Below are 23,572 nucleotides of genomic sequence, written 5' to 3'. Positions count from 1 at the left end.
CACTGACCCCCATTTGTCCAACGCATTTATATCACTGAAGGTAATAAGAGAACGGTGATCAGTTAAATCAACAGCTGCCAAAAACAAAATCATGATGATGATGACATCTACAGGCAGTGCTGCAGTATGCACAGGCAAACGTCCTGGCACTGAACGGTGTAAAGCTGACTCTATTGAGATCCCATTGCACATCGCATACTGCTCAATGGGCTTTATGCACAGCTCCACTACTTCCTGAAATAAGCCAGCTCGTTTATTTCCTGTTTTACATTATTGGACCAATTGATTAATCCAGGTGTGTCTGACCTCACAACAATGGTCAGGCACACCTGGATTAATCAGGAAGTAGTGGAGCTGTAGCCTACATAAAGCCCATTGTGGGCAAGGTATAAGGTATAAAAAAAGCAAGCCTACAGAAACTTCAAGTGGCATATAATGATGCGATGTGCATAAAAAGACCTAGATGGTTCAGTGAAAAGTGAAATGTTTGTGGCTGCCAGAGTCAATACATTTCAGGCAGTGCTACGGAGCTTGTCTACAAATCCATGTGTAGACCTAGATGAGTCAGAGAACAGCATCATCCTGGCTCTAACCAATCCTGGGAAGAGCTGTATTCGCTTCACATCAAGCCTCAGGGAGGAGCACTGGCATAAAAGCCTGTAGATATCATTTGTACATTTTATAGTGTTATTAATAATTTGTGTCTCTTTGTTTTGTATTGTACCTTTTCTCTTCTTAATGGACCACAAGTCTGCAATAAAGATATGATGCATTGCTAATGATGATGATTAGGTCACCCAAGTGTTTAGCTATATCTGTTGTAGGATATAGGCTACAGGCTGCAAAGTGCCTCAGTGAAATCTTAGTCAGACTCTCAGTGCAGTTTCCACCCCTGACAGCCTAAAGTTGGTGTGCAATTTAATTATCATATTACTTATTTATTTACTTCCTTATCACCCTGTAACATATTTCCCTCTTCTGCCATATTCCCTGGAGACTATGGCTGTATTCAAAATGGTGGAAGTATCAACAGTGTTGTTTAGATTTTAAACTACATAATTTCATAAATAGATTGGCATTTATATAGGCTATTGCCACCTAACTATCCACCACTGATAACTAACTGTGGGCTAAAAGCTCAAAGGTCACACTGCTCTTCAGGAAGATACTTATTTTCACTTTCTACCTTTTTTTTTTTTCCTATCAGTAACATTATAACGCGGATATTTTACTAATCGTTACGCCGAGGGTTTAACTCAGTGCTGTAACGACTTTACTGTAATAAAGAATGTAAATCCTTTCCTCCTCAAACAGTAAATGATGAGTACCAAAAAAAAAATCGCCAACGTCAACATAAACTTCCTTTTTAAACAACTGTTTGATTAAATCCCACTGTGGCAGCACTACATTTCCCGTCAGCCCTGTGTTTCCGGAACCCCGTGAGCAACAACCGGCAGCCTTTCAGCCAATCACAGCGCGGAATGTGACTTTCCCGGTCTGCGATTGGCTCTTTTTGCAACCCAACTTCCCACGATGCTTTGCGGTGCCGCCTTGGAATTCAAATCGAGCGGACCAATCAGAGAGCGCCGTAACGACCGAGGCAGCATTTTAAACTTTGTAGCCGAGACTGTTGTCAAAAGCCAGGACGAGGGTAACGCTGCAACCACCGAGGGACGAGTCCGGCGTTTGATTTTTACCTCTGCCTCAGGTTTTAATTTTAATATTTAGCTTCTTATGCACTGTTTTTCAACTGTTTAATCAAATGTTTAAATAACGTTCGTGTTCAAAGGCTGTTAACGTTAGTTTAGATTTGAATTCAGACGTGTATGGGAGCGAGTTAGCTTCCAGGAGTTTGAACAAACAAACGTCGGTTGAACAACTCGTCGATACTTCGAAAGCTGAACAGTTTTGGACGCGTATTTTTTTAATAAAACAAAAACGTCGAAAAGCACTTTAACCGAAAATGAGTGCAGGTGTTCCGAAGCCGGCGAATCCGTCGGCCCACGTCGACCCGAAATCGGCTCCTCTTAAAGAAATCCCAGATGTGCTGGTGGACCCCCGCACCATGAGGAGGTACACGAGGGGTCGGTTCCTCGGAAAAGGTGGTTTCGCCAAATGCTACGAAATAACAGACGTGGAGACGAAGCAGGTTTTTGCGGGGAAAATCGTGCCCAAGTCCCTGATCCTGAAGCAGCACCAGAGGGAGAAGATGACCTCGGAGATCGCCATTCACAAGAGCCTGAACCACGCCAACATCGTGGGCTTCCACGGCTTCTTCGAAGACGACGACTTCGTGTTTGTGGTCCTGGAAATCTGCAGGAGAAGGGTGAGTTAAGTTAGTGAGTGTGAGTGTGCACCGGGAGCAGAGAGCTGTTTGTCCGGTGGGCCGACGGTTATCATGGCGGTGCGTTCACTTGTCCTCTCACCTCCAGTGGCATTCGTTTAAAAATAAAGACAAGGAAAAACTGACCACTGAGCCACCTTGAGATAAATATATATGCCCCAAAACCAGAAATGAATAGTTTTAAATCATTAATTGTGAATATCTGCCAGTGCCTTTGCATTCATTATCCAGTCAAACTAACATTTGGAGTTTAAAATCAAAACTACTCTATAAAGCATCCCTCTGTACTACTGCTGCGGTGTTCCCTGTGTGAGAGTTACAGAGTCATTTGGCCTTAGGTTTTGTGTTGTTTTCATTGCCTGCTCATCTAAATCCAACCATTGTCTTTGCTGCTTTCAGTCCCTGTTGGAGCTGCACAAGCGTCGTAAGGCTGTGACTGAGCCTGAGGCTCGCTACTACATGACAAAGCTGCTCGATGGCGTCCACTACCTGCACAACAATAGAGTCATCCACAGAGACCTGAAGCTCGGCAACATCTTCCTCAACGATGATATGGATGTCAAGATTGGTAATTTTCACTGTCATCTTCATCTTTCACAATAATGGATGTAACATAAAGGACGGGACACACCCCAGCCCACACGTCATACCTTTGTCACACTTCCTGGATGACTGGTTTGCACTGATTGGAGAGATTTCCCACGAGAAACAAACACAACAAATAAACCTTCCAAATAGAGGGGGCACAGTAACCCGACCCTGAACTCAACACAAATACCTCTTTACTCTGCTGCCTTTATTACAACACGTCTCTCTCTTCCCTCCTCTCTAGGTGACTTCGGCCTGGCCACTAAGATCGAGTTTGACGGCGAGAGGAAGAAGACCTTGTGTGGGACTCCAAACTACATCGCACCTGAAGTGCTTTGCAAGAAAGGCCACAGCTATGAAGTGGATGTCTGGTCACTCGGGTGTATATTGTAAGTTTTGAATCACACACTTGGGCACAGCATTTTTCCACATGACACAGCCCAGTCAGTTCGACCTCCTCCTAAACACCGCTGCTCTCCCAGGTACACGTTGCTGGTGGGCAAGCCCCCGTTCGAGACCTCCTGCCTGAAGGAGACCTACAACCGCATCAAGAAGAACAACTACACCATCCCCTGGGTAAGCTCAATGAACAAATACACAGTTCCCTTGGAGTATAATGTGTATATTTTTAGTTTATTCACCCCCCACACCACATCTCATAACCTCAATTTGCAACTCTCCACAGCACATCAACCCCGCAGCGTCTTCCCTCATCAAGCGAATGCTCCACGCCGATCCCACCATGAGGCCCACCATCGCCGATCTGCAAGCTGACGAGTTCTTCACGACCGGCTACACCCCCTCGCGTCTGCCCACCACCTGCCTCACCGTGCCCCCGCGCTTCTCCATCGCCCCCTCCACCGCTGTGGAGCTCAGCCAGAGACGCCCCCTGACCGCCATTAACAACAAGGGTAACGATCCTGACAAATAACCAGTAGTTTATACATTAAAGTATGAAAAGATGAGTAGTATCAATGTTTATGTTTCTGACTTGGTTGTTTTTCCTCTTTCCAGCTGGAACAGAGAAGGTGGACGCTAAGGATGAACCTGGGCAAAGGTGAGAGATTGTTTGTTGTTGAAGTGCTCCCTCTGATTCGGTTGAACTTCAATAAAAAAACAAATGAATGACGATTTGTGACGCTAACGCCGCTATATTATTGTTTTCCATCTGTGTTCAGGGAGCCCGAGCCAGCAGAAACACACCTGAAAGACATGCTGCAGCAGCTCAACAGCATCATCGCTGCCAAGCCCTCGGAGAAGGCGGTCGTACGCCAAGGTGGGTGTAGCTTTTTTGTTTTTTCCTAAGTTTCAATGTTGTACATTTTTAGTGGTTTGTTTGTGTGAATCTTTTTGCCTGTGTCAACACCACATTAACGATTTATTCTTTTTGTGTGTTTGCAGAGGAGGCAGAGGATCCTGCTTGTATCCCCATCTTCTGGATCAGCAAATGGGTCGACTACTCCGACAAATACGGACTCGGTAAGAATTCGTCTGACAGAGGCTCATACTTTTCATAAAAGTCGGATTGAACAAGAACATTTTTTAAGTCATTCTGATTCTCATAAACTTCAACAGACACTAATTTGGTGCAGGTGGTCATGGGTCACATAAAGTTCAGCTCATTTGCAAACATCTGGTCCCAGAGGATCCATGATTTCTCAACATAAGCATAGATGTTAGAGAAATCTTTTAAATCTAAAAGCAGATTTCTGCACATGGAAACCTAACAAAATAATTTTCTTTTGGGAATCTATAAAATAATAAAAGTATAGAAAGAGCAAGTTTCTCTAGTTATGAGGCTAAAACACCGATGCAGTTAAATCATTTGTCCACCAGGGAGCAATGAGAAACATTTTCAGCAGCAAAATGTCACCCTTTAAGTTAACAAATATTGAATAGAAAACAGATTTGAATGACTGAACAAAATAACATTTATTTGCTAATGTAGAAACTCTGACCTTTGAAACCCCCAAATCTCTTTCCAAACTTATCTTGGGCATTAGGCCGCTGTAACACCAGGCCATAAAATGAAACTCTTATGTGTGATCAGTCATCCTGTCGTACACCATCGAGGTATTCATCAGCTTCTCTGTCATGACTTATTGTTACACAGTCGGTGTTGTTGGACGCATGAAACACTGCTGTTGCATGTTTCTTTTTTCTTCTCTAAAGACAATTTCTCTGGTTGTGTTTCAGGCTACCAGCTGTGTGACAACAGCGTGGGCGTGCTCTTCAACGACTACACCCGTCTGATCATGTACGCCGACGGAGACAGTCTGCAGTACATCGACAAGGCGGCGGCTGAATCCTACCTCAGCGTGCGCACTTACCCCCCGACCCTCAACAAGAAGGTCAGTGTTCTTATTTCTCAAAATATGATTTCTCTACATCGTCAGTTTTGTTTCTTTTTTAATAATCATAGTCCTGATTGTAATGTGCTTGTTGTGTTTCCTCGTAGATAACGCTACTGAAGTATTTCCGCAACTACATGAGCGAGCACCTGTTGAAGGCCGGCGCCAACATTGCGCGGCGGGAAGGAGACGAGCTGGCCCGGCTGCCGTACCTCTCCCTCTGGTTCAGAACGAAGAGCGCCATCGTCCTGCACCTCACCAACGGCACCGTGCAGATCAACTTCTTCCAGGTGAGACACGAACTTCACCTTTTTTTTCTCTCTTCTCTCAACAGCTGACATAGATACAAACAGTACACAGGAAACGGTATACAAGGAAAATACAGAGAGCATGTGCCAGGGGTGATGTTCATTATACAGCTAGGTTATACATATTACAAAAATCTATGGTTTTAATAGCCTTTCCATTTGCTCATTTGGTCATTAGCTTAAAGTAAAGTTCCATTTCTTTTTGAAAAACATCAAAGCAAGGGGTTTTCTTAGAAAAATTACTTTCATGAATATGGATTTTGCTAGAAATAAAAACAGGTTTATTAAAAAATAACATTTTCCTTCTTTCTTGGGGTAATTGTGGAACTTTTCCCAAGTAAAATAAAATCTATGGTGAAAGAGTCAATGATAAATTTGCTAAGGTGACGGGTCTGCCCATAGTTTTTTCATGTGAGAGCAAAGCCAGAACAAATGAACTGTTTCTGGATGTAAGTTACAGAAAGGGCAAGTAACTTCACCTCCTCTTCTTCATCAGTGTCTCTTTAGTTTTCTCTCTTTTTTTTTTTTTTTCAAATGCACCAAACCCTGAACCCACATTTTTCCCTGACCTCCTCCTCCTCTTCTGCAGGACCACACCAAGCTGATCCTGTGTCCGCTGATGGGAGCGGTGACCTACATCGACGAGAAGCGAGACTTCCGCACCTACAAGCTGTCTCTGCTGGAGGAGTTTGGCTGCAGTAAGGAGCTGGCCAGCCGCATCCGCTACGCCAAGCTCATGGTGGAGAAACTGCTGGACAGCAAACCCACCCCCACCGCCGCCGCACACTAGACGCCGCACGTCTTCTCCCACCGTCTGTCTTTAATCACCGACCACTTCTCCCCCGTCTGTCCGCCGCTCGGAGGACAGAACAATGACTTCTCGATTGAGTTGCAATTTAATGATTTTTTAAAAAATGTCGTGTTTGAGGCTTTGACATGTACCATGAGAATTTTACTCGTTATTTTTTTTTCTTCTCTCTCCTCTCTGTTGTTAATAAAACTCTCACTCCAACTCTTATCTTAACTTTCTTTTGGTGAAGCTGAAGCCGACTCTTCACAGACGCGTTCCTGCTGACAGAATCTAAGATGGCCGCCTCGCTGACAGCACAGCAGCGCACGATTTGACCATGTTCACGCGAGTCTGTGAGGAGACGAATGTTCTGTGTTCAAACTCATGTTCAAGTTCTTACCAAGTCCTCCCCCCCTGTTAATGTTTTAGTTTTGCATCTGTTCATGTCTCTGTTTCGGGCTTTAACACCTGAAGCCGAGCGGACAGACGTGACGCGGGGGACTCGGGGCTCGGACCTGCTGTCTGGATGCAAAAAAAAAAAAAGCTTCTCTGGTGTCTCTGCTGTTGTCTGTTTTTATCTGTGTTGTATGTAGAGAAATGGACCATGTCAATAGGTCTTCATCATGTACATTTCTTCCTGTAGTTTGCCACCTTTTTATATAAAAAAGTTTATTTTAGAAGTCTCTTTCAACAAGATGTACAGACTTGTACAGACTGCTGAACATATGTGTTGTAAAGATGGTTTTAATTTTACTCAAGTTTAAATAAAGATTCTCTTGAACGGACAAACAGCAGTGGTTTTATTGTTCCGATCACATTCACATGGGTCGATTCTCTTAAAATTGTCCAGAAACTATTTGTTCAAATATCAATTTTAAACAAAACTCTGGTTAGGTAGTATTGGGGATTCAAGCTTTATTGTCTTTATTTGTTCCTTTCATGCTTGGAAAGGTGCAGAAGAATATAATTCTTTATGCGTGCCTGTATCTTAAACTCAATATTAAATGGTCTATCACTTCCACTCACCTACACCCTTGATTACACCAACAAAAAAACACAGCAGCCCATATACATTTATATATATCTTACCTCAAATATTAAGCTAGTATTATAGTTATTACTAAAAAAAGAATCCGAGGCCCTTGGAAAAGCTTATTTACAATGCAAATAGTACTGTACGGCCCTATCACAGTGTCCCAGTCAGTCATGCTATGAGCAAATTCAGGTATCTGGCATTTTACTTTGATAAAGATAAATAATGCAATTTAGGTTTTAAGCAAACTTTTCATGTTTCATTTTCAAACCTTTGACAATACATAATCCATAATAATCCATGGTGTTTTAGTGGGATATAGTAGTAAAACCAAGGTACCGGTAACCAAACTCCTGATCTTTTAGCGCCTCTTGGTGGACACAATGGCCAACTACAGCTTCAATCACAGCAGGGAAAAGTTAAAAAACATGATAATCTGTGTGTATGTGTGTGTGTGTTGGACTTTGACAGTAGAGAAGGTTATAAATACCACAAACATCCTGGATCGTCTGAAAATGTTGTATTGGAGTCAGTGTGCAGCTGGATGGGACTGGCCTCACTGAGAGGCTCATAGTTCAAATTCTGTAAGTCTCTGCTTTTTTTTTTTTAGCACACTTTGCGAAAGATAGTAAGTTTGTCTATAATTCTGGAAAAAATCATGTGTGTAGAGTGTAATTTGTGGCCGAGAGGAAGCGTGTAAATAGAAACATGATTTCAGACAACTTCTCCCACTCTAGCCAATGATGTCACTCAATTATCATAATTGATCATTAAACAGTGATTGATTAAAAACTATAAAACCTACAGAAACATGGAATACCACAGGGATAGATGAGACTTGTATCTACATTTTAAAGTTCAAATGGACTCTCTGGGTGAAAGAATAGCAGAGCAGCAGACGTTTGAAAAAGTCCAATACATTTTCAGCCTTCCCATTCATTCTCTATGGGAAGTGTCAGTGCTAACAGAAAGCTTCATATTCAAGACTTTTTAAATGAGCTGATGTTGATCCTTTTGATTTTTATGTGTGTTTTATGTCACCAACCTCATCTAATTGGACTTGTTTGGAAGTGTTTGTCCTGTAATCAGACCCATGAGTCATCTGGATTGAGTCCACATGCACCACAGCGCTGTGCTGCAGCTGATAGGCCTGTTTGCTCATTGCACAGGGGTAATTGATAACATTACAAGTGCGTTCCACTCAGGTGAGCTCACCTGTTGTTGTACATGTTGACCTACTACTGGAGCATATGACTTTGATTTTATTTGCCTTCGTGCTTTTCCTGCATAATACTGGGACACTTCTACCCCAATGACAAATCCACTGTGGCAGGAGTTTCAAAATGAAGTGAACTCAGTCTAAACCAGCGGCAGTGTTTAGCTGATGTTGTTCATGTTGTTGTGCGTTTTTTGGTTAAAACATGTGACACAAGTTTCCTTCCCTACTTAAGGGCAACATCCATCATAGTTTCCTTTAATCATGAAGTGATAATTACATTTAAACGCTCCCCAGCAGGCTTGTGCAAACCTAAAACACATGTCCACACTCTGTTTTACAGTATCAGTGAAGATAATCCAGTACAGGAAACCTGCATGAGTATATTTCATGGCTATTTATGTCATGCACAAATGAGAAAAAGCCATTTCCAAACTGTAAATGCAAATTGTAAACAGAAAAACACTGCCACATACACACACACATCTAAATCACAGCAGTTTAATGTTGATTATTTAAAAAAAACAACAACTTTGGCATCTTCTCTTTTTCTTTAAATATAACAAACATCACAACACATAGTCAAGTAAAGAACAGTCCAAATGGCAAAGGTAATAAAACACAACGTCGGGGGTAAGAGTGGTCTTAAAAGAGACACATCGTCCTACAAAGAGGTTCAGCTCAGAGACGTCCAGTGTGATAAACTGGCCTCTTAAAAACAATACGTCGTATTATTTAGCAGCACTATGCCTTTAACACTTCAGTCTTCTTAGTGGGCCACTGACTTATGGGATATATATTTAGTTTACAGTATATTTTAGCAGAACTGTGGCCTGTAGGAGAGTTAATGTCATATAACTGAATTCTCTGAGAGTGAAGCAGCAGAAGAACGTATTAAAAGTTAACACTGAACTGAAGCCTCGTTATAAAATCTTTACGTAAACATTCACACGGCGATAAAGATTTTCAAGTTTGACAGAAATGACCTGAGAGTCTTTTTTATGTTTAGTGGCATGGTGAGGTCTGTAGACTGTAGCAGTGTAGAGTAACGTCTCCGTTGTGATGGCCCGTCAGCAGCGTGTCCCGTCCGCCCCAGCGAGCCAGCTGCCAGCCGTCGCTCTCGGGGGCCCACAGCATCCTGGAGGCCCCGCGGCGCCCCAGCTCCCACACGCACACGCAGCCGCTCTGGCTCAGGCCGACCACTCTGGAGCTGCTGACGTCGGCTTCGCACAGTCTGCAGAGCACACACACACAAGAAGATTCAAGTGTTAGGTACATGAGTTTATGTCAGTGGTTCTCAACCTTTTCGGGGCTCTGTCTGTGTCCCCTGCATATTTTTTTTCAACCCTTGGCAAAGAAAAAGTCCCAAACCAATGTGACAGAAATAGAAAAAGCCTTTTTAATTGCATTATTGTGTGTTTACTAATGTTTCTGAAGGCAAATATGCAATTTGAAAAAGTCGCTGTACACTGAACATTGCACATTAATGAGTTTTACGTCATTTTCTTGTGCAATATTTCACAATAAAAGCCCAATTAAGAAATGAATGGAGACTGTGCACTGAAACTCTTTTTTGAAAAGAACACAGAAAGTGTTGAGTTTGTAATAATGGTAATAATGCAGTTAGTTTGAGAAGACAAACAAGAGTGAATCAAAACCATCAGTATATGGCTTCTTATTAAAATACGACCAATTTTCCATTAAAACATAAAATGCCAATTAGCTGATCTTAGCTTTTACAGTTTAGGCAATTATGATGGCTCCGGTCACTATTTTAGTAAAATGATAAAACAAATTTTTCACAGACTTCAAGAATAAAGTCATAGTTTTATGAGAAAAAAGTCATAATATTACAAGAATAAAGTCAGAATATTTTAACCTGTTGTTTTAGAGGGTGGAAATTTGTTAAAATGAGGCCGTGGAGGATTTTGTGAAGTTGTACTTCAGTATAGGCAAGGCAAGGCAAGGCAATTTTATTTGTATAGCCCGTTTTTACAAACAGTTTGTCTCAAAGGGCTTTACATGGCATCGTAACAACATCCTCTGTCCTTAGACCCTCACATCGACTGAGGAAAAACTCCATGGAAAACCCTTTTAACAGGGAAAAATCGGAGAAACCTCAGGGTGAGCAACAGAGGAGGGATCCCTCACCCAGGACGGACAGACGTGCAATAGATGTTGTTGTAGTATAGGTTTCACAAACAAGTACCGTAGTTTATCTTTTGGCACATCAGCACCACATTGTCATCAGTATCAGGAATTTGAAAAGAATATGCAAGAAAATGCATCTATTGTGTGTTGCACTCTCGCCTGTTTCGTTTAGACCTACTTTCGTTTTAAGTAGAACAGCCTACCGTATCCACTTACTGGTAAAATTACAACTTTTTTCTTGCAAATTTAATACTTTATTCTCATAAAATTGACACTTATTGCCACTTTATTCTCGTAAAATTATGGCCTTTTTCTTCTCGTAAAATTATGGCCTTTTTCTTGTAATTTTATGACTTCATATTCGAAGTTTGTGAAAAATGTTTTTTCTCAATGTGTCCCTAATACTCTGTCGTATTTTATCGTTTTAACTACTCCTTGCAATTACACCAAGTACCACTAGGGGTTCCCTTCGTTGAGAAACACTGGTGTAGATAAACACACCACTAGTCTGTGTCGTCTCACCTGCCGGACCAGGCTTTGGGCGGGTGCAGCCGAGCCGCAAGGACACATTTGCTGCTCAGAGGGTTGACGGCGACCAGAGAGAACAAAGCGGTCCTCCTCCTCCTCTCCTCTTCTTCTTCCTCCTGCTCTGGAAATATCTCATCTTCTGCTTTGGCCTCTTTTTCTCCCTCCTCCTCCAGGGGGCTGAGCAACTGATGCTGCAGGAGGACGAACAACACTCCCTGTGCACAAACACACACACAGGAGTGAGACATCTACAGTGGCACAGACATGCAGAAAAAATAAATTGCTATACATAAAGGATATCATAAGTTGATATGGATATAGTATATACAGTATATGTTTTATATATTTTTATGCATGTAGTATACATGTTTATCGATATGGATATTTACGTAGTAGATAGATAAACCATGATGAGAAGAAAAGGGTGGGATTTTTTTTATAAAGTGCATACTTCTTCCTACTCCTTTTTCGAACTTGTGCACATTATGATTTGATGATGCTTACATATATTCTTATTTTTTGTTTTTATATGTAGAAATTCTTTTTCGTTTTAGACACGTTCATTTGAAATAAATAAATTAATTCAAAACAGCACAGAGACGTACATGTGCGGTGTATCCTCTGAGACAGGCCGTGTGTGAGAAACCGTCTCCTAGGTCGACTCTACGCAGCAGCTGCCCGCTCAACAAGTTCCTGGAACAAACAAACAAAACATACATTAAAGTGTAAAACATGTGAGCTCCATGCTTGGATTTTAAAGACCTTTTTGTTTTCCCACACAACATGTCACGGCAGGAAACACATGTGTGGTTACTAACATTAAAAACAACTGTTTTGCCTGCTCCACTTCCAATTAAAGCCAGAGACTTAGAAACGCCTAAAATCACATGTTACCTCTCTGGACAGGAACCACTGAGTGTTTCTGTTGCTATCATCAACTTTTGAAATCAAGAATATTCATTCATGTTCATGTTCTAGGGGCAGGTTCAGAGGATATTCATTACTGATTTCTAATCAGAGTGGAGTGAATAGATCAAAGTAAGTTAATTGACTGACTGATACTGGGTAATTACAGACATATTAGACAAATTAAACACACAAGTACAAACATATTCATCATAATGTGTGAAGCTGTACTGATATTTATGTGGTTATAGATTGCAATACAGTATTTTACGGGACTGTAAATCACATCTGTTTGCCTTTGTCTACATCAGGGCTGACCAATTAGGGGCCCATGGGCACAACTTATTTTTGGCCCACTGCCCATGCTCGAATGTAATTTTTTTTAAAAATGATTATTATTTACGCTACCTACTTTAAAAAGAGCCATATGGATATTCAGTAATTTCATGCACTTAAGAGGGAAACGGAATAAACAATAGTATTATTCAATTTCAAAATTACTTTGTATGAGTGTTTATTTTGCACAAATATGCTATAGGCATATTTAATTTAATGCACTGTGACATGAATGTTTAGTTTTGGCGCCCGACCCTCCACCCTGATTCATTTTTGGCCCTTCACTGAGAAGGGTTTGGGCCCCCCTGGTCTCCATTAATCTGTAATCTCTTGTATGACTCGTTCTCCCTGGCTCATGTTCTGACGACCTGGTGATTAACTCCACGCTCTTTTTCCTGTTTGTATCTTCACTCTGAATTTTTCAACAAAAAGGGCGAAAATACAAAGTCGAAGACGTCTGAGGTTTGTTAATGGCTCCAGTCTGTGTCATGATAAAAGCAGAGCAGGCAGAGGGAAACTCAAACAGACTTGACCGGAGTCAAAGTCAAGTTGAAGTTGAACCATGGATGTTTAGCTGTGATGAAACCGTCACCAATGACAGCGACATGGACGTTCCCGAGCCTCCTTACCAGATAAAGACACAACCGTCATCATCTGTGCCAATCAGAGCATCAGGAAGTTCCTCCACTGGTGCGAGGGCCCCGACACAAACACCAGGAGACACAAGAGGCTGAGAGCTCGGTGTGCTGAAAGAGAGAGAGAGAGAGATTAGACACTGAGATAGAACAGTTCTGCAATGGGAAGAATAACTAGAAGGCATATTTAGCATTTCATACCAAGGCAACTCAATGTGCTTTACAAAAGGCAAAGCATTTAAAAAGAACAGCATAAAAATGAACAAACAAAAAAAAGGAAACATTAAATATGGAGTTAAAAGAGCAAAAAAGAATTAAAAACAGTAGAAGAAAAGAAAATAGATAAAGTTTAAAGTTCTTAAAAAGAGCTCAGCTATAAGCACATGAAAAGAGAAAAGTTTTTAACCCTAGAAGAGAATAACGACAATAGTCATGTTTATATGAACACAAATAATCAGAATAAAGTAGAAATAAATGCCGATCCGAATTTAACCCAAGTCATGTAAAACGTCGATTGGAAAATTTTAATCCGAACACCGAACAGACTCATTCGGAAAGAAATTTCTTTCCGATCAAGATGAGTGGTTTAACGCCAGTCGATGCTCAGATCAAGATCCATATAAACTATAAAATAATCTGATTTTTTTTTCTTCTTAAATCAACGGTTGCTGGTCTGTAAAGGTCCTGCTGTAGCTGACGCCCTCGCATGGATCGCAAGAGAAGTGTAAACTGCTGTGGTTGCAGCTTCATGAAATAAAAGTAACATTTGCAGCACATACTGGGTCTCATTCATGAAATGTGAGCAGCACGGATTTGTGTGTAAACCCTGAGCAGCGCAAATTTACGTGGATTTCCGCATTCATCAATCTTTTAGTAGTGCAGATTTTTTCGTAGCTACTCACAAAATCTACACCTGCTCCGGACTGTGTGTAGCGCTTGTGTAAATGTAGGAATGCAAATAAATACTGCTTGTCACTGTTGAAAATTACAATTTTAATCTGTATTACTCTCTCTCATGTTCAAAATAGGCCGACACCTTTGAAACACGTAATTTAAACATGACAAACAATTAGAAATATTTGGAGAGAGAGACGTTTTAGGGATCGGACACGCACAAACACGTCAAGGCTCCATCTAATGATGATAATAATCTGATATAAAACCGGAAAAAAAATGTTTGTGTTGCAACACGCTCGGTGGACGCACACTTCACCCTGCGCAGCAGCGCAGTCGGCACCGGTTTGGATGAAGCTGTGACAGACGGCTGGTGCATCTGTAACAATATAACCTGCCTATATAACTTCATGTGTTGATACAACCATGCTCCTCTACAGCTGAGGCTGTGAAGAGCCTCCTCCTCCCGTCGCTGCTGTAGCTCTGTAGTTGTGTGTTTTTTTTTTGTTTTTTTTTTCACGTTTCATATCGAACTATTCTGGCTTTACTTCGTTCTTTAATCAACCAAGGATAGGCCTACTTAATTCACTAAATCTGTTTCTTCTCTCCACGCCTTTGACCTGTCCCAGTCACACCACTACCAACAGAAGAGAATTAAATATTTTTTCTGGACTCCACTTCACCCAAAATGACTTCGATCCGTGATCTCTCTTTTTTTCTCTCTCTCCCTCTTTCCTCGTTTGCGTCATGGCCGCAGGTGAGCAGGATGCACCTACCTCCTAATATGGTGGTCAGGATCTCCTTATATGGCTATTCATGTATGGAGATCTATGCTAATTGCTGATCACCGGGGGCGTGTTGTTAGTTTACGATGGGTTGGCATTCATCATCTTACACACGTGTTTACGATCAAATCTGAGTTTCCCGCACCGTTCATGAATCCGGAGTAGAGTTTTAGTAGAGTGAGCTTTTATGTGCAAATCTACACACAGATTTACTCACGTTTCATGAATGAGACCCACTATACGTAGATCCATAGTGATCAGATTTATTGCTTGATGTATGGACACACACGTTTTAATCGGATCAATTTATTTCGCATCCATGTAAACAGTGTAAACGTGGCTAATGTCACAGTGTGGCACCTGCTGTGGTCCGACAGGTCGAACACCTGCAGGGTGGAGCCTGTTGCTGAGTGGGAGGAGCTAACCACTCTGCACCGGGGCGCCCCGACAACGGCCTGGATGATCCCCTCACAGAGCAGCACCTGGGTGAAGCTGGAGCACGACAGCATCCTGCACACATGGACAAGAGGTCAGTTTCTGAATGCGTTGATGATCTGTAAACAGCAGCTGGTTCTCCCCAAGAACAAATAATCCCAAAAAGATCCTTAATCTAGTACGAGGTTTATTAATCCCTGCACCCAGAATTTTACAATCCACTTCCTGGAGTCAGACTGACTGAGTCGTATTCACCTCAACTCTCTGATTTCCAGCTGACCCAGAGTCACAAACATCAGCCCAGCGGCATCCGGGACAGGGAACACATTGATCACTGGCTGTACACAAACAAAACACAATAACAACCCAATCAATTCAACTTTCATTAAAGCTTGGTGTTTTTCTTTCGATAAAAATAAATACTTGTTCCTCTATACACTCATTTTCATGTGGTAGCTCTATTGTCAGACGTATATTTCTACATTTCTCCTCCAACAAGTGTTGATCAGAGGAATAATCAAATAAAGGACTATATCACATCTAACATGTTTCTTTACAAACACAAGAGTCTTTGAACTAAACACTGACATCATTGAAGGTCCAGGTGTGTATTAAGCTCCAATCAGACGCTGAGGTCTGACTCCACAGACACACGGCCCACTGTCCTGCTGCTGCTACACACAGGTCACCTGAAGGTCCAGACAGACAGCACGAGTCCACCAGACAGCCTCCTGCTGGAGCCTGGACACACACACACACACACAGACAGATACACATATTTTCTTGGAAAATAATATAACAACCAACTTTTTCATATTAATACGTCTAGAAACACCTATAGTAGTTTTCTAGGTAAATTCATGCAAAACCTCTGATGTGCGTTCCCGTCGGGGGCAGTTTTTCATTAAGCAGTCTCTGAATTTACCTCTAAAACAACTCTGTCTCGTAATGTTCCTTTATTATCTCATAGCGTGGTGAATGTGCAGGTCACAACTTGTCCACCAGAGCGTTTTAGAGTTGTTGGATTGTGTATTTGATGAGTTTGATGAGGGAAACCAAGAAACCCCATGAGCCTCCGTAGCGTAGCTGTGAGCAGCTCGCGGCTCTGCTCCGCCGTTCTAAGAATAGCTTGCACCGACAATTAAAGGTAACGAACCTACTGCTATGACTATAGGGATTATGGCAATGGGCCAATTTGCCAAAATGTTGAACCATCCCTTTAAAGTGTGTGTTCATCAGCTCCAGGGTGCTTGTGTTCTGATTTAATTAAAATATATGTATATTTTCTTTACCTTTGTGTTACGTAGGGTATACAGGTATGTGTATATGGTCTCAGTATCTGGGGAATAAAGGGCTTGACAGGGCTGAAGGGGTTCAAGTTCACATCGTACTTCTACTGTAGATATTATATACAAATAACCAGATGTATTATGTTTCTGTATCTACCTGTTGTTTGTTTTATGTTATGTTAAACTGTTTTTCTTTTATGCACATGTCAAAGAAAAATTTCCACTGCTTTTTGCCGGGGACAATAAAGGATTTCTGATTCTGATTCTGATTTAAAAACCCAATAAAAAGATGAGAAAGAAAAAAAAGAGAACTGAAAAGAAAGAAAAACCTGTGTACCTTCAGTGTGTGCGTTGGTCTCATCACGTGCTCCTCTGTTCTGGGGCCGACCTCCTCGCCTGCGCCCTGTGATGGTGACTGGATGCAGGGTGCAGCTGGGTGAGTTTCTGGTTCAGCAGCGTCCGTCCGGTCCTGACTAGAGGAGGGGGAGACGACGAGAGGCTGGCTGGGTGGGAGGGAGGAGATGGAGACAGAGGGACGGGGAGAGAGAGGCGGCGGGGAAAGGGCCTGGGTGGACGGGCTGTGAGGGGGAGGCAGGGCGAGAGCCGGGGCGGAGGGAGAGCAGGTCAGAGACGGGGGGAGGCCGGGGTGGGGGGTGAGTCCTAGGGAGGGGAGGGCGGGGCTGGAGAGCAGAGCAGAGGAGGGGGGAGGCGCCGAGGGCGGAGGGGGGCTCAACAGCAGCTGAGAGCGGATCCTGAGAAGCAGCGGAGACTTGATCGGACTTTTATTTTCCACTGACGCGTCTGTGCGAGGACGCGCGGCGGCGTTCGACTCTCCAGGACTTACACATCTGTCCTCACACATCTGTACAGCAGTGCAGCTGTTGGGAGGCTCCTCTGGTGCTTCAAAGGAGAGAGTCTTGATGACGGCTTCGTCCGTCTGATCCGACTCAGGCTCAACCTGTTTTTCTGCAGCAGGTTGTTTAACTTCGACATCATCATCCATTTTGTTCGGATTCACACTCACACTCACAGTTTCTTCCTCTCTAGTTGGATCTACACACGCTTCCACCACCGACACAGCTTCTGTTGAGGAGGAGTGAGTCTTTGCGTGGAGGTTTTCAGCCGGCTGCTCTCCAGGGGTTTCTGAACTATCTCCAGCAGATGGTTTTTCTTTTTCTGCAGCCGCACGCTGTGAAGCTGTGATTGTGGGCGTGAGGTTGAGTGGGAGAGGAAGAGGAAGAGGCATCGGCGGAGAGTGAGAGAGCCTGTTGCTTCTGTGAGCGAGAGAAGAGGGAGATGAGAAATGCTCGACGCCCGGTTCCACGGCGACCTGGCGAAGTTTGTGCAGCTTCAGGGAGGCGAACTGGTCGTCGGGGAGATGGAAATCCGTCAGCTTGTTGTTGAGCAGCAGCCCAGAGGAGGACAGAGACGGGAGAGGGAGAAGAAGAGAGGTCTGGACAGACGGAGACGGAGAGGAAGGCAGGAGCAGAGATTTCCAGCTTGATGAACCTGCACGACACGAGATTAAAAAAAGATGAATGTAAGATGAAGAAAAGTGACTGAGATGTAATTTATTTACTCAATTCTGTGCAGATCACACAGCAGGACATCATTCATTTCAATGCACATGGTGCTGGTGTATTTTACTGTGAAACATTTCAAAGTGAGTGTAGCTTTACACTGGGACGTGGAGCTGCTGCTGTGTGTCCATATTTAAACTGCTTCCTTTTTAGATTAGGAGCTGCAGGGGTTTGTGAGTCTGCAGATCAAGGCTTATAGTTCAGTTGAAGCCACATCAGGGTGCTAGGGGCTGAAATATTTCTACCTCTTGAAAAGATGTTACATTATCTTTCCTTCTTTGCACTTCACTTTTCCAGTGATTTATTGAACACTTTATTTATTTTGAGAAGGCTGCAGTGTATTGAAATGACAAGACTTTTTTTTTTTCATGCAAAAATGACAACAATAAAGTTTAACTGAATTGACAAGATGAAAAACTGATCCCTGTAACTAATTCTATAACGCAGAGCCATAACACATACTGAAGCACACAAATTAGAGTAAACTAGGGAACTGATGTTAATCATGTCAAAACACACCAGCCTATATAATATCAACTTGATATTATAAGAACAGTGGAGTTGTCGTGGTAAATTGGTGGTAAAAAATATGTTGTATAATCATGTTTGTAACTGAACTTCTCACCTTAAGACATGTGTTGCTCATTTAACCCCTACTGTGATAGCACTGTGAGATAATATTTTCCAATCTCTGTCTCTTGAGTCTTCCTCTGTCCAGGACACACCTCGGCAAAACATCATCTTCCTGCCATGCACCATGGTCTTATGGAATAATTTACAAAAAGTTCTTAAACTAAAAACTAAAAGATATTTTTAGAACGGCGGAATAAGCGTGCACCGACAATTAAAGGTAACGGACCTCGTGGCCGATTTACCAAAATGTTGAACTATACCTTTAACTATTTGATGAAAACAAATCATAACAAAGAAATGAAAAATAATAATATTGATAAAAGTATCAGTCAAGATTAATAAGAACTGGACAAGGGTAGCTGCAACAAGGTGTATACATTTTGAGTTCATCTTTCCAGTCTGGCTTTATGTATGATTTTTTTATGGCTGCTGCCTCGGCCAGGTTTTACCTTGCAAAGTAGATTTCTGATCTAAATGGGACTTCCTGGTTTAATAAAGGTAAAATAAATAAAAAAATAAACAATGACAAACACAGACTAAAACTTACTTTTGCTCGTCCGTGTCGATTCGTTCTCCTTGCCACTGCTCTTCAGAAAAATGGGATAGACCTTCTCCACGTGTCCAGAGGCGGTGCGGCACTGAGAGGGAGAGTGGGGGTCGTCTGTGCTGAGGGTGGACTCGGGCTGGGGGGGGTCGTTGTCTGACACGGGGACGGCTTCAGAAGGAATGAGACACGACTTTGCTCCATCAGGTCCATGGAGAGACGAGGACAGAGACACCGGGGTGGTGAGCTGGTGATCATCAGAGGACGGCTCAAAGACGATATGATGGGTGTCTAAACTCAGAGGGGACGGTGGAATCTGAGTCCGTCCCCTCCCTCTGCCTCTGCCTCTCCCTCTGCCTCGGCCTCGTCTTCTCCTCCCGCCTCTCCCTGGACGAGGAGTGCTGCCTGCAGGAGACGACAGAGCGGCGTCCACGTTGCTCTGACTGGGAGAGACTACGTTTGAAATCTCGCTGGAGCTCTCGCTGCGTCCAGTCAGGTCAGGGGACGCATCGGCCGTCTGCAGAGGTGACGCTTCACTTGGATCTAAAGCCGTCAGAGGAGAGGAGGAGAAAACCGTCTGATCAGTCTGTCTGGTCAGTCCTCGGCCTCGGCCACGACCGCCACGGCTCCTGCGATGTCGCCCCATGCTCAGCTGGGACAGTAAGACGGCCTGCATGTCAGGCTGACTCTGGGAAGACGTCATACGCCTCGTGGTTCGGACGTAGTACTCCACCGGGAAAAGTAGTCCCTCCACTAGGGTGCAGGAGTCCAGGACACCTCCGCTTTTTATATCCGCAGTTTCCTCTTTTATTCCTGTAGTGTTTTCATTCTCTGTTTTCTCTTCTGTATTTTGTTCCATGCCTTTATTACTTTTCTCCTCACTTAATATTATTTCTCCTTTATTCTCAACATCGTCTCCTCCCTCTTTTCCGTCCTTTGGTGTGCAATCCCATCCCCTTTCTTCAGTGTGTATGTCAGAGTTCCTGTGATAGAGCAGCAAAGACGTCGACTCTAATCCCTCTTTTCCCTGAGTTCTCAACTCACTCTCTTTTTCTCTTTGTTCACCATCTCCTTGCATTTCCTTCCCCTCAACAGCTCCAGTTTCAGTGTGTGCATGTGTGCTCCAGTGTGTGAGCAGCAGAGAGGGAGACTCTGAATCCGAGGTAGAAAACAGCTCTTCACTTTCATTCACAACCTCTGCTCCCACAGACTTGTTTCTCTCCTCCTCCTCCTCCTCTCCTTTTGTTCGAGCTTCATCCACTGTTTTACTCTGCTCTTGTCCCTCCTGGCTGCTGTCGGTGGTCCTGCCAGCCTCAGCGCTCCTCCTCTCCCAACGCAGACGGCTGCGCCGGGATCTGAGGCGCAGGGCAGGGCTGGGTCTGTGACCTCTAGATGAGTCATGTTGTCTGAGATCTGGGGTCTGTGGGCAGGTGGCATCAGAGGGAAGCAGGAACCGGATCACCTGGCTCCTCCTGAGGTTGTCAGAATCTGCTGGGCCTGGAAAAAAGAAGAAGAAAGAAATCTATGAATAACATTGTCTGCTTCTCAGAGCAACAACTGTGTAACCTTAACTGTATGACTAGAGGTTTTCTGTTTTGAGATAGACAGGAAGCAACATGTGTGTTATAGTGATAGTTCAACATTTTTGGCAAATTGGCCCATTGAGTTGTTTTCGAGGTAAATTCATGCAAAACCGCTGATGTGTGTTCCAGTCAGGGGCAGTTTTTCGGCAGTCCCTGCATTTGCCTTGAAAACAAGCTTGCGGCTCTGCTCCGCCGTTCTAAAAATAGCTTGCACCGACAACTAAAGGTAACGAACCTACTCCTAAAACTATAGGGATTATGGCAATGGGACAATTTGCCAAAATGTTGAACTATCCCTTTAAAACTGCAGAGTAAAGAGGAAGAAAAACTGATATAAACAAATGAACACATACAGGAATATACTTGTTTACACATTTAAATTCAGTTACAGATATATTGTTTCTTTCCTGGATTAGTATGATATATTCAACCTGCAGTCAGTTATTGCAGACTTTGGATCAACAACAGATGACTTTACAGTCTAACTAAAATACTCAAATCTGCATTGCACAAGTTTCATCACATGCAGATATTTACACCTGCACTCTAGCAAAAACCTATTTCATGTAACACTCAGAGATATTATATATCATACATGTCCATCACTGCAGTCACACACTGTGTAAGAAATAAACTATCTGTACTCTGCAGGTGATGAGGATGGACTCACCTTCAGTTTGTCCTTGGCACTGATGCACATCTTGGGCTTTTGAGTTGGTGCTGTTCGATGACGATGAGGACGGGTTGAGACACGGCTCAGACGTCTCCTCTGGGTCCCTCTGGTCCTCGTGGTTCTGCTGTGTGATCCTGCTCCTCACATGTTTGCGCACAACTTCCAAACGCTCAGCACGCTGACAAGGAGACAGAAGTTTTTCATTAAATTTGATTTATTTATTGAATTGGGACAATGCACATTAATCAACATTGCTGCATTAAACATCAATGTAAATGCGCGGGACTTATTTCATCCTTAGTCCCACTCCCAAGGCAGGTACCTACACAATGCAACTACAAATCATACAATAGACAATTACAAAACAAGACACAGGCAGACAATATCAAAACAAACAACATTATAACAAAACATTTTAACCCACAGTTAAAAATACTTTTGACTTTTAAAAGAAAGACTATTAGTAGAGTGTATGTCTCACCTGCAGTCTCTGGGCTGTTTTAATATATTCCCTTTGTAAAAGTGCCAACTTCCTGCGAAGCTGAATGAGGAAGAGACAAATATGTCAGAAGCAACAGAGAGAAAACTGTACTTTAATGGCAGATGTGAGCACTGAAAATAAACTCATCATCACCCACCTTCTCCTTGTCATCACAGTGTAGTGTTGTCCTCATGTGCTCGTCCACATTGCTCTCCATCCTGTTTACTCGGACCTGGCACACGAATAAAACGTATATGTAGCCATAACACAAATACTACTATAGCATTTATTTGGGTGTATTTCATCTTAATGATCAATGCAACGCTGTATTTATAACGTGTAATTCCTTAAAATTGATTATTTAACCTAAATCGAGGTACATTTCGACTGTAACGCATGATTAGCCAAAGTAAGGAAACTAAGTACACGTTAACGTTGCGCTTCGACAACAACAGTGACGTCTTTTACACATATTCAATTACTTTGTTTAAAACAATAATAACGGTGTTAAGTTAGTAAATGTGAGTGTTTGAGACAGACTTACTCTGACTCCGCCGTCTCGTCCATGGAAAAGTTTATTTTGATGTTCGATAACACGGGGATCGATTTAGTTCAGATTTCCCGCGGCTCCCTCAGCAGCAGACGTGAGCAATGGCGCCCCGAGGAATCGATCCGCCGGATAAATAAGGTACATTTGTTTGTTTTTACCCTTTCTCACCGAAATACCGAAAAGTTCAGTTTCATATTCGGCACAAAGTCTTATGTAAACCTTATGTTACTTCCACACAGACAAAATGTCATGGAAAAAGACCAATATAATCGATGACATTTGGATGTTTTATCGTTTCAACGGATATTAACCGTGAAACCAGTTGCACAAATTCAAATTAGCTAACGTTAATTCAACGTTGTTCTTGTTTTTTCCCCCAACTAGCTAACTTCTAGCCCTTGTATCATAAATGTATTTTAAAAAACTGTCAGGAAATCATACAAATATACTTTTATATGTTATTTGAATCCCTTTGAAATGATAAACCCAATAAATGTCTCTCTAATGACTTTTATTTGATTTGATTGTGTATAGGCCTAGCTGTGCAGTCAGTTAAGAGCACCTGTATACCTGACAGAAGCTTGAGAAATGTTAGTTTAATCAAATATACTCAATTTATTAAACCGTCTTTGGTTTAATATAATGCAGATACAGGCCAGGAGCTTCAGTTAATGTCTCAGTGGACTGGTATTGACAGTAAAGCCTGATGTCATGACACAATGATTTTGACCAGAAGCAAATAAATGTAGCCTAACTTTTAAATGATAAGAAGGCCTTAAACTTACTTGCTAGTACAACTCTATTAGATTAGATTAGATTACAAGTGAAAAATAGTTTGGCTGCTCTGCATGGCAGTAGAGCTGCAACAATTAATCGATTAATCGCACAATAATCGATTATTAAATTAATCGTCAACTATTTTGATAATCGAATAATCGG

At 42.5% G+C, this 23,572-nt stretch overlaps 2 protein-coding genes across 2 annotated transcripts; one reads left to right on the top strand and one right to left on the bottom strand.

The window, feature by feature from the left end:
* The first annotated feature begins 1,632 nt into the window (after positions 1–1,632).
* plk1 (polo-like kinase 1 (Drosophila)) lies at positions 1,633–7,163 on the top strand. The gene is made up of 11 exons (XM_085784347.1): positions 1,633–2,326; positions 2,744–2,912; positions 3,177–3,321; positions 3,415–3,508; positions 3,618–3,843; positions 3,947–3,989; positions 4,111–4,208; positions 4,334–4,411; positions 5,129–5,283; positions 5,391–5,573; positions 6,181–7,163. The coding sequence occupies exons 1-11, from the start codon at positions 1,964–1,966 to the stop codon at positions 6,379–6,381; spliced, it is 1,755 nt and encodes a 584-aa protein (XP_085640473.1). The 5' UTR covers positions 1,633–1,963; the 3' UTR covers positions 6,382–7,163.
* A 1,952-nt stretch (positions 7,164–9,115) lies between these two features.
* On the bottom strand, positions 9,116–22,939 carry palb2 (partner and localizer of BRCA2). Its single transcript, XM_085784322.1, has 13 exons — positions 22,628–22,939; positions 22,241–22,315; positions 22,084–22,143; positions 21,600–21,780; positions 19,350–20,843; positions 16,927–18,098; positions 15,889–16,041; positions 15,556–15,638; positions 15,226–15,375; positions 13,181–13,297; positions 11,915–12,002; positions 11,304–11,524; positions 9,116–9,864 (listed from the first exon to the last, which is right to left on the bottom strand). The coding sequence occupies exons 2-13, from the start codon at positions 22,298–22,300 to the stop codon at positions 9,636–9,638; spliced, it is 4,008 nt and encodes a 1,335-aa protein (XP_085640448.1). The 5' UTR covers positions 22,301–22,315; positions 22,628–22,939; the 3' UTR covers positions 9,116–9,635.
* Positions 22,940–23,572: the final 633 nt, after the last annotated feature.

This window comes from Trachurus japonicus, chromosome 1 (assembly GCF_045865225.1).
Source record: "Trachurus japonicus isolate A0001 chromosome 1, Traja_1.0".
Taxonomy (NCBI): Eukaryota; Metazoa; Chordata; class Actinopteri; order Carangiformes; family Carangidae; genus Trachurus; species Trachurus japonicus.
This window is presented reverse-complemented; position numbering and strand designations above follow the sequence as displayed.

Excerpts from the sequence above, each read along its gene's own strand:
- palb2 (XM_085784322.1), bottom strand. The coding sequence starts at position 22,300 with ATGGAGAGCAATGTGGACGAGCACATGAGGACAACACTACACTGTGAT. Across the intron at positions 16,042-16,926 it reads GACCAACGCACACACTGAAG|GCTCCAGCAGGAGGCTGTCT; the intron begins GTACACAGGTTT and ends GTGTGTGTCCAG. Across the intron at positions 12,003-13,180 it reads GACGGTTGTGTCTTTATCTG|GAACTTGTTGAGCGGGCAGC; the intron begins GTAAGGAGGCTC and ends TGTTTGTTCCAG.
- plk1 (XM_085784347.1), top strand. The coding sequence starts at position 1,964 with ATGAGTGCAGGTGTTCCGAAGCCGGCGAATCCGTCGGCCCACGTCGAC. Across the intron at positions 2,913-3,176 it reads TGATATGGATGTCAAGATTG|GTGACTTCGGCCTGGCCACT; the intron begins GTAATTTTCACT and ends CCTCCTCTCTAG. Across the intron at positions 3,990-4,110 it reads AAGGATGAACCTGGGCAAAG|GGAGCCCGAGCCAGCAGAAA; the intron begins GTGAGAGATTGT and ends ATCTGTGTTCAG.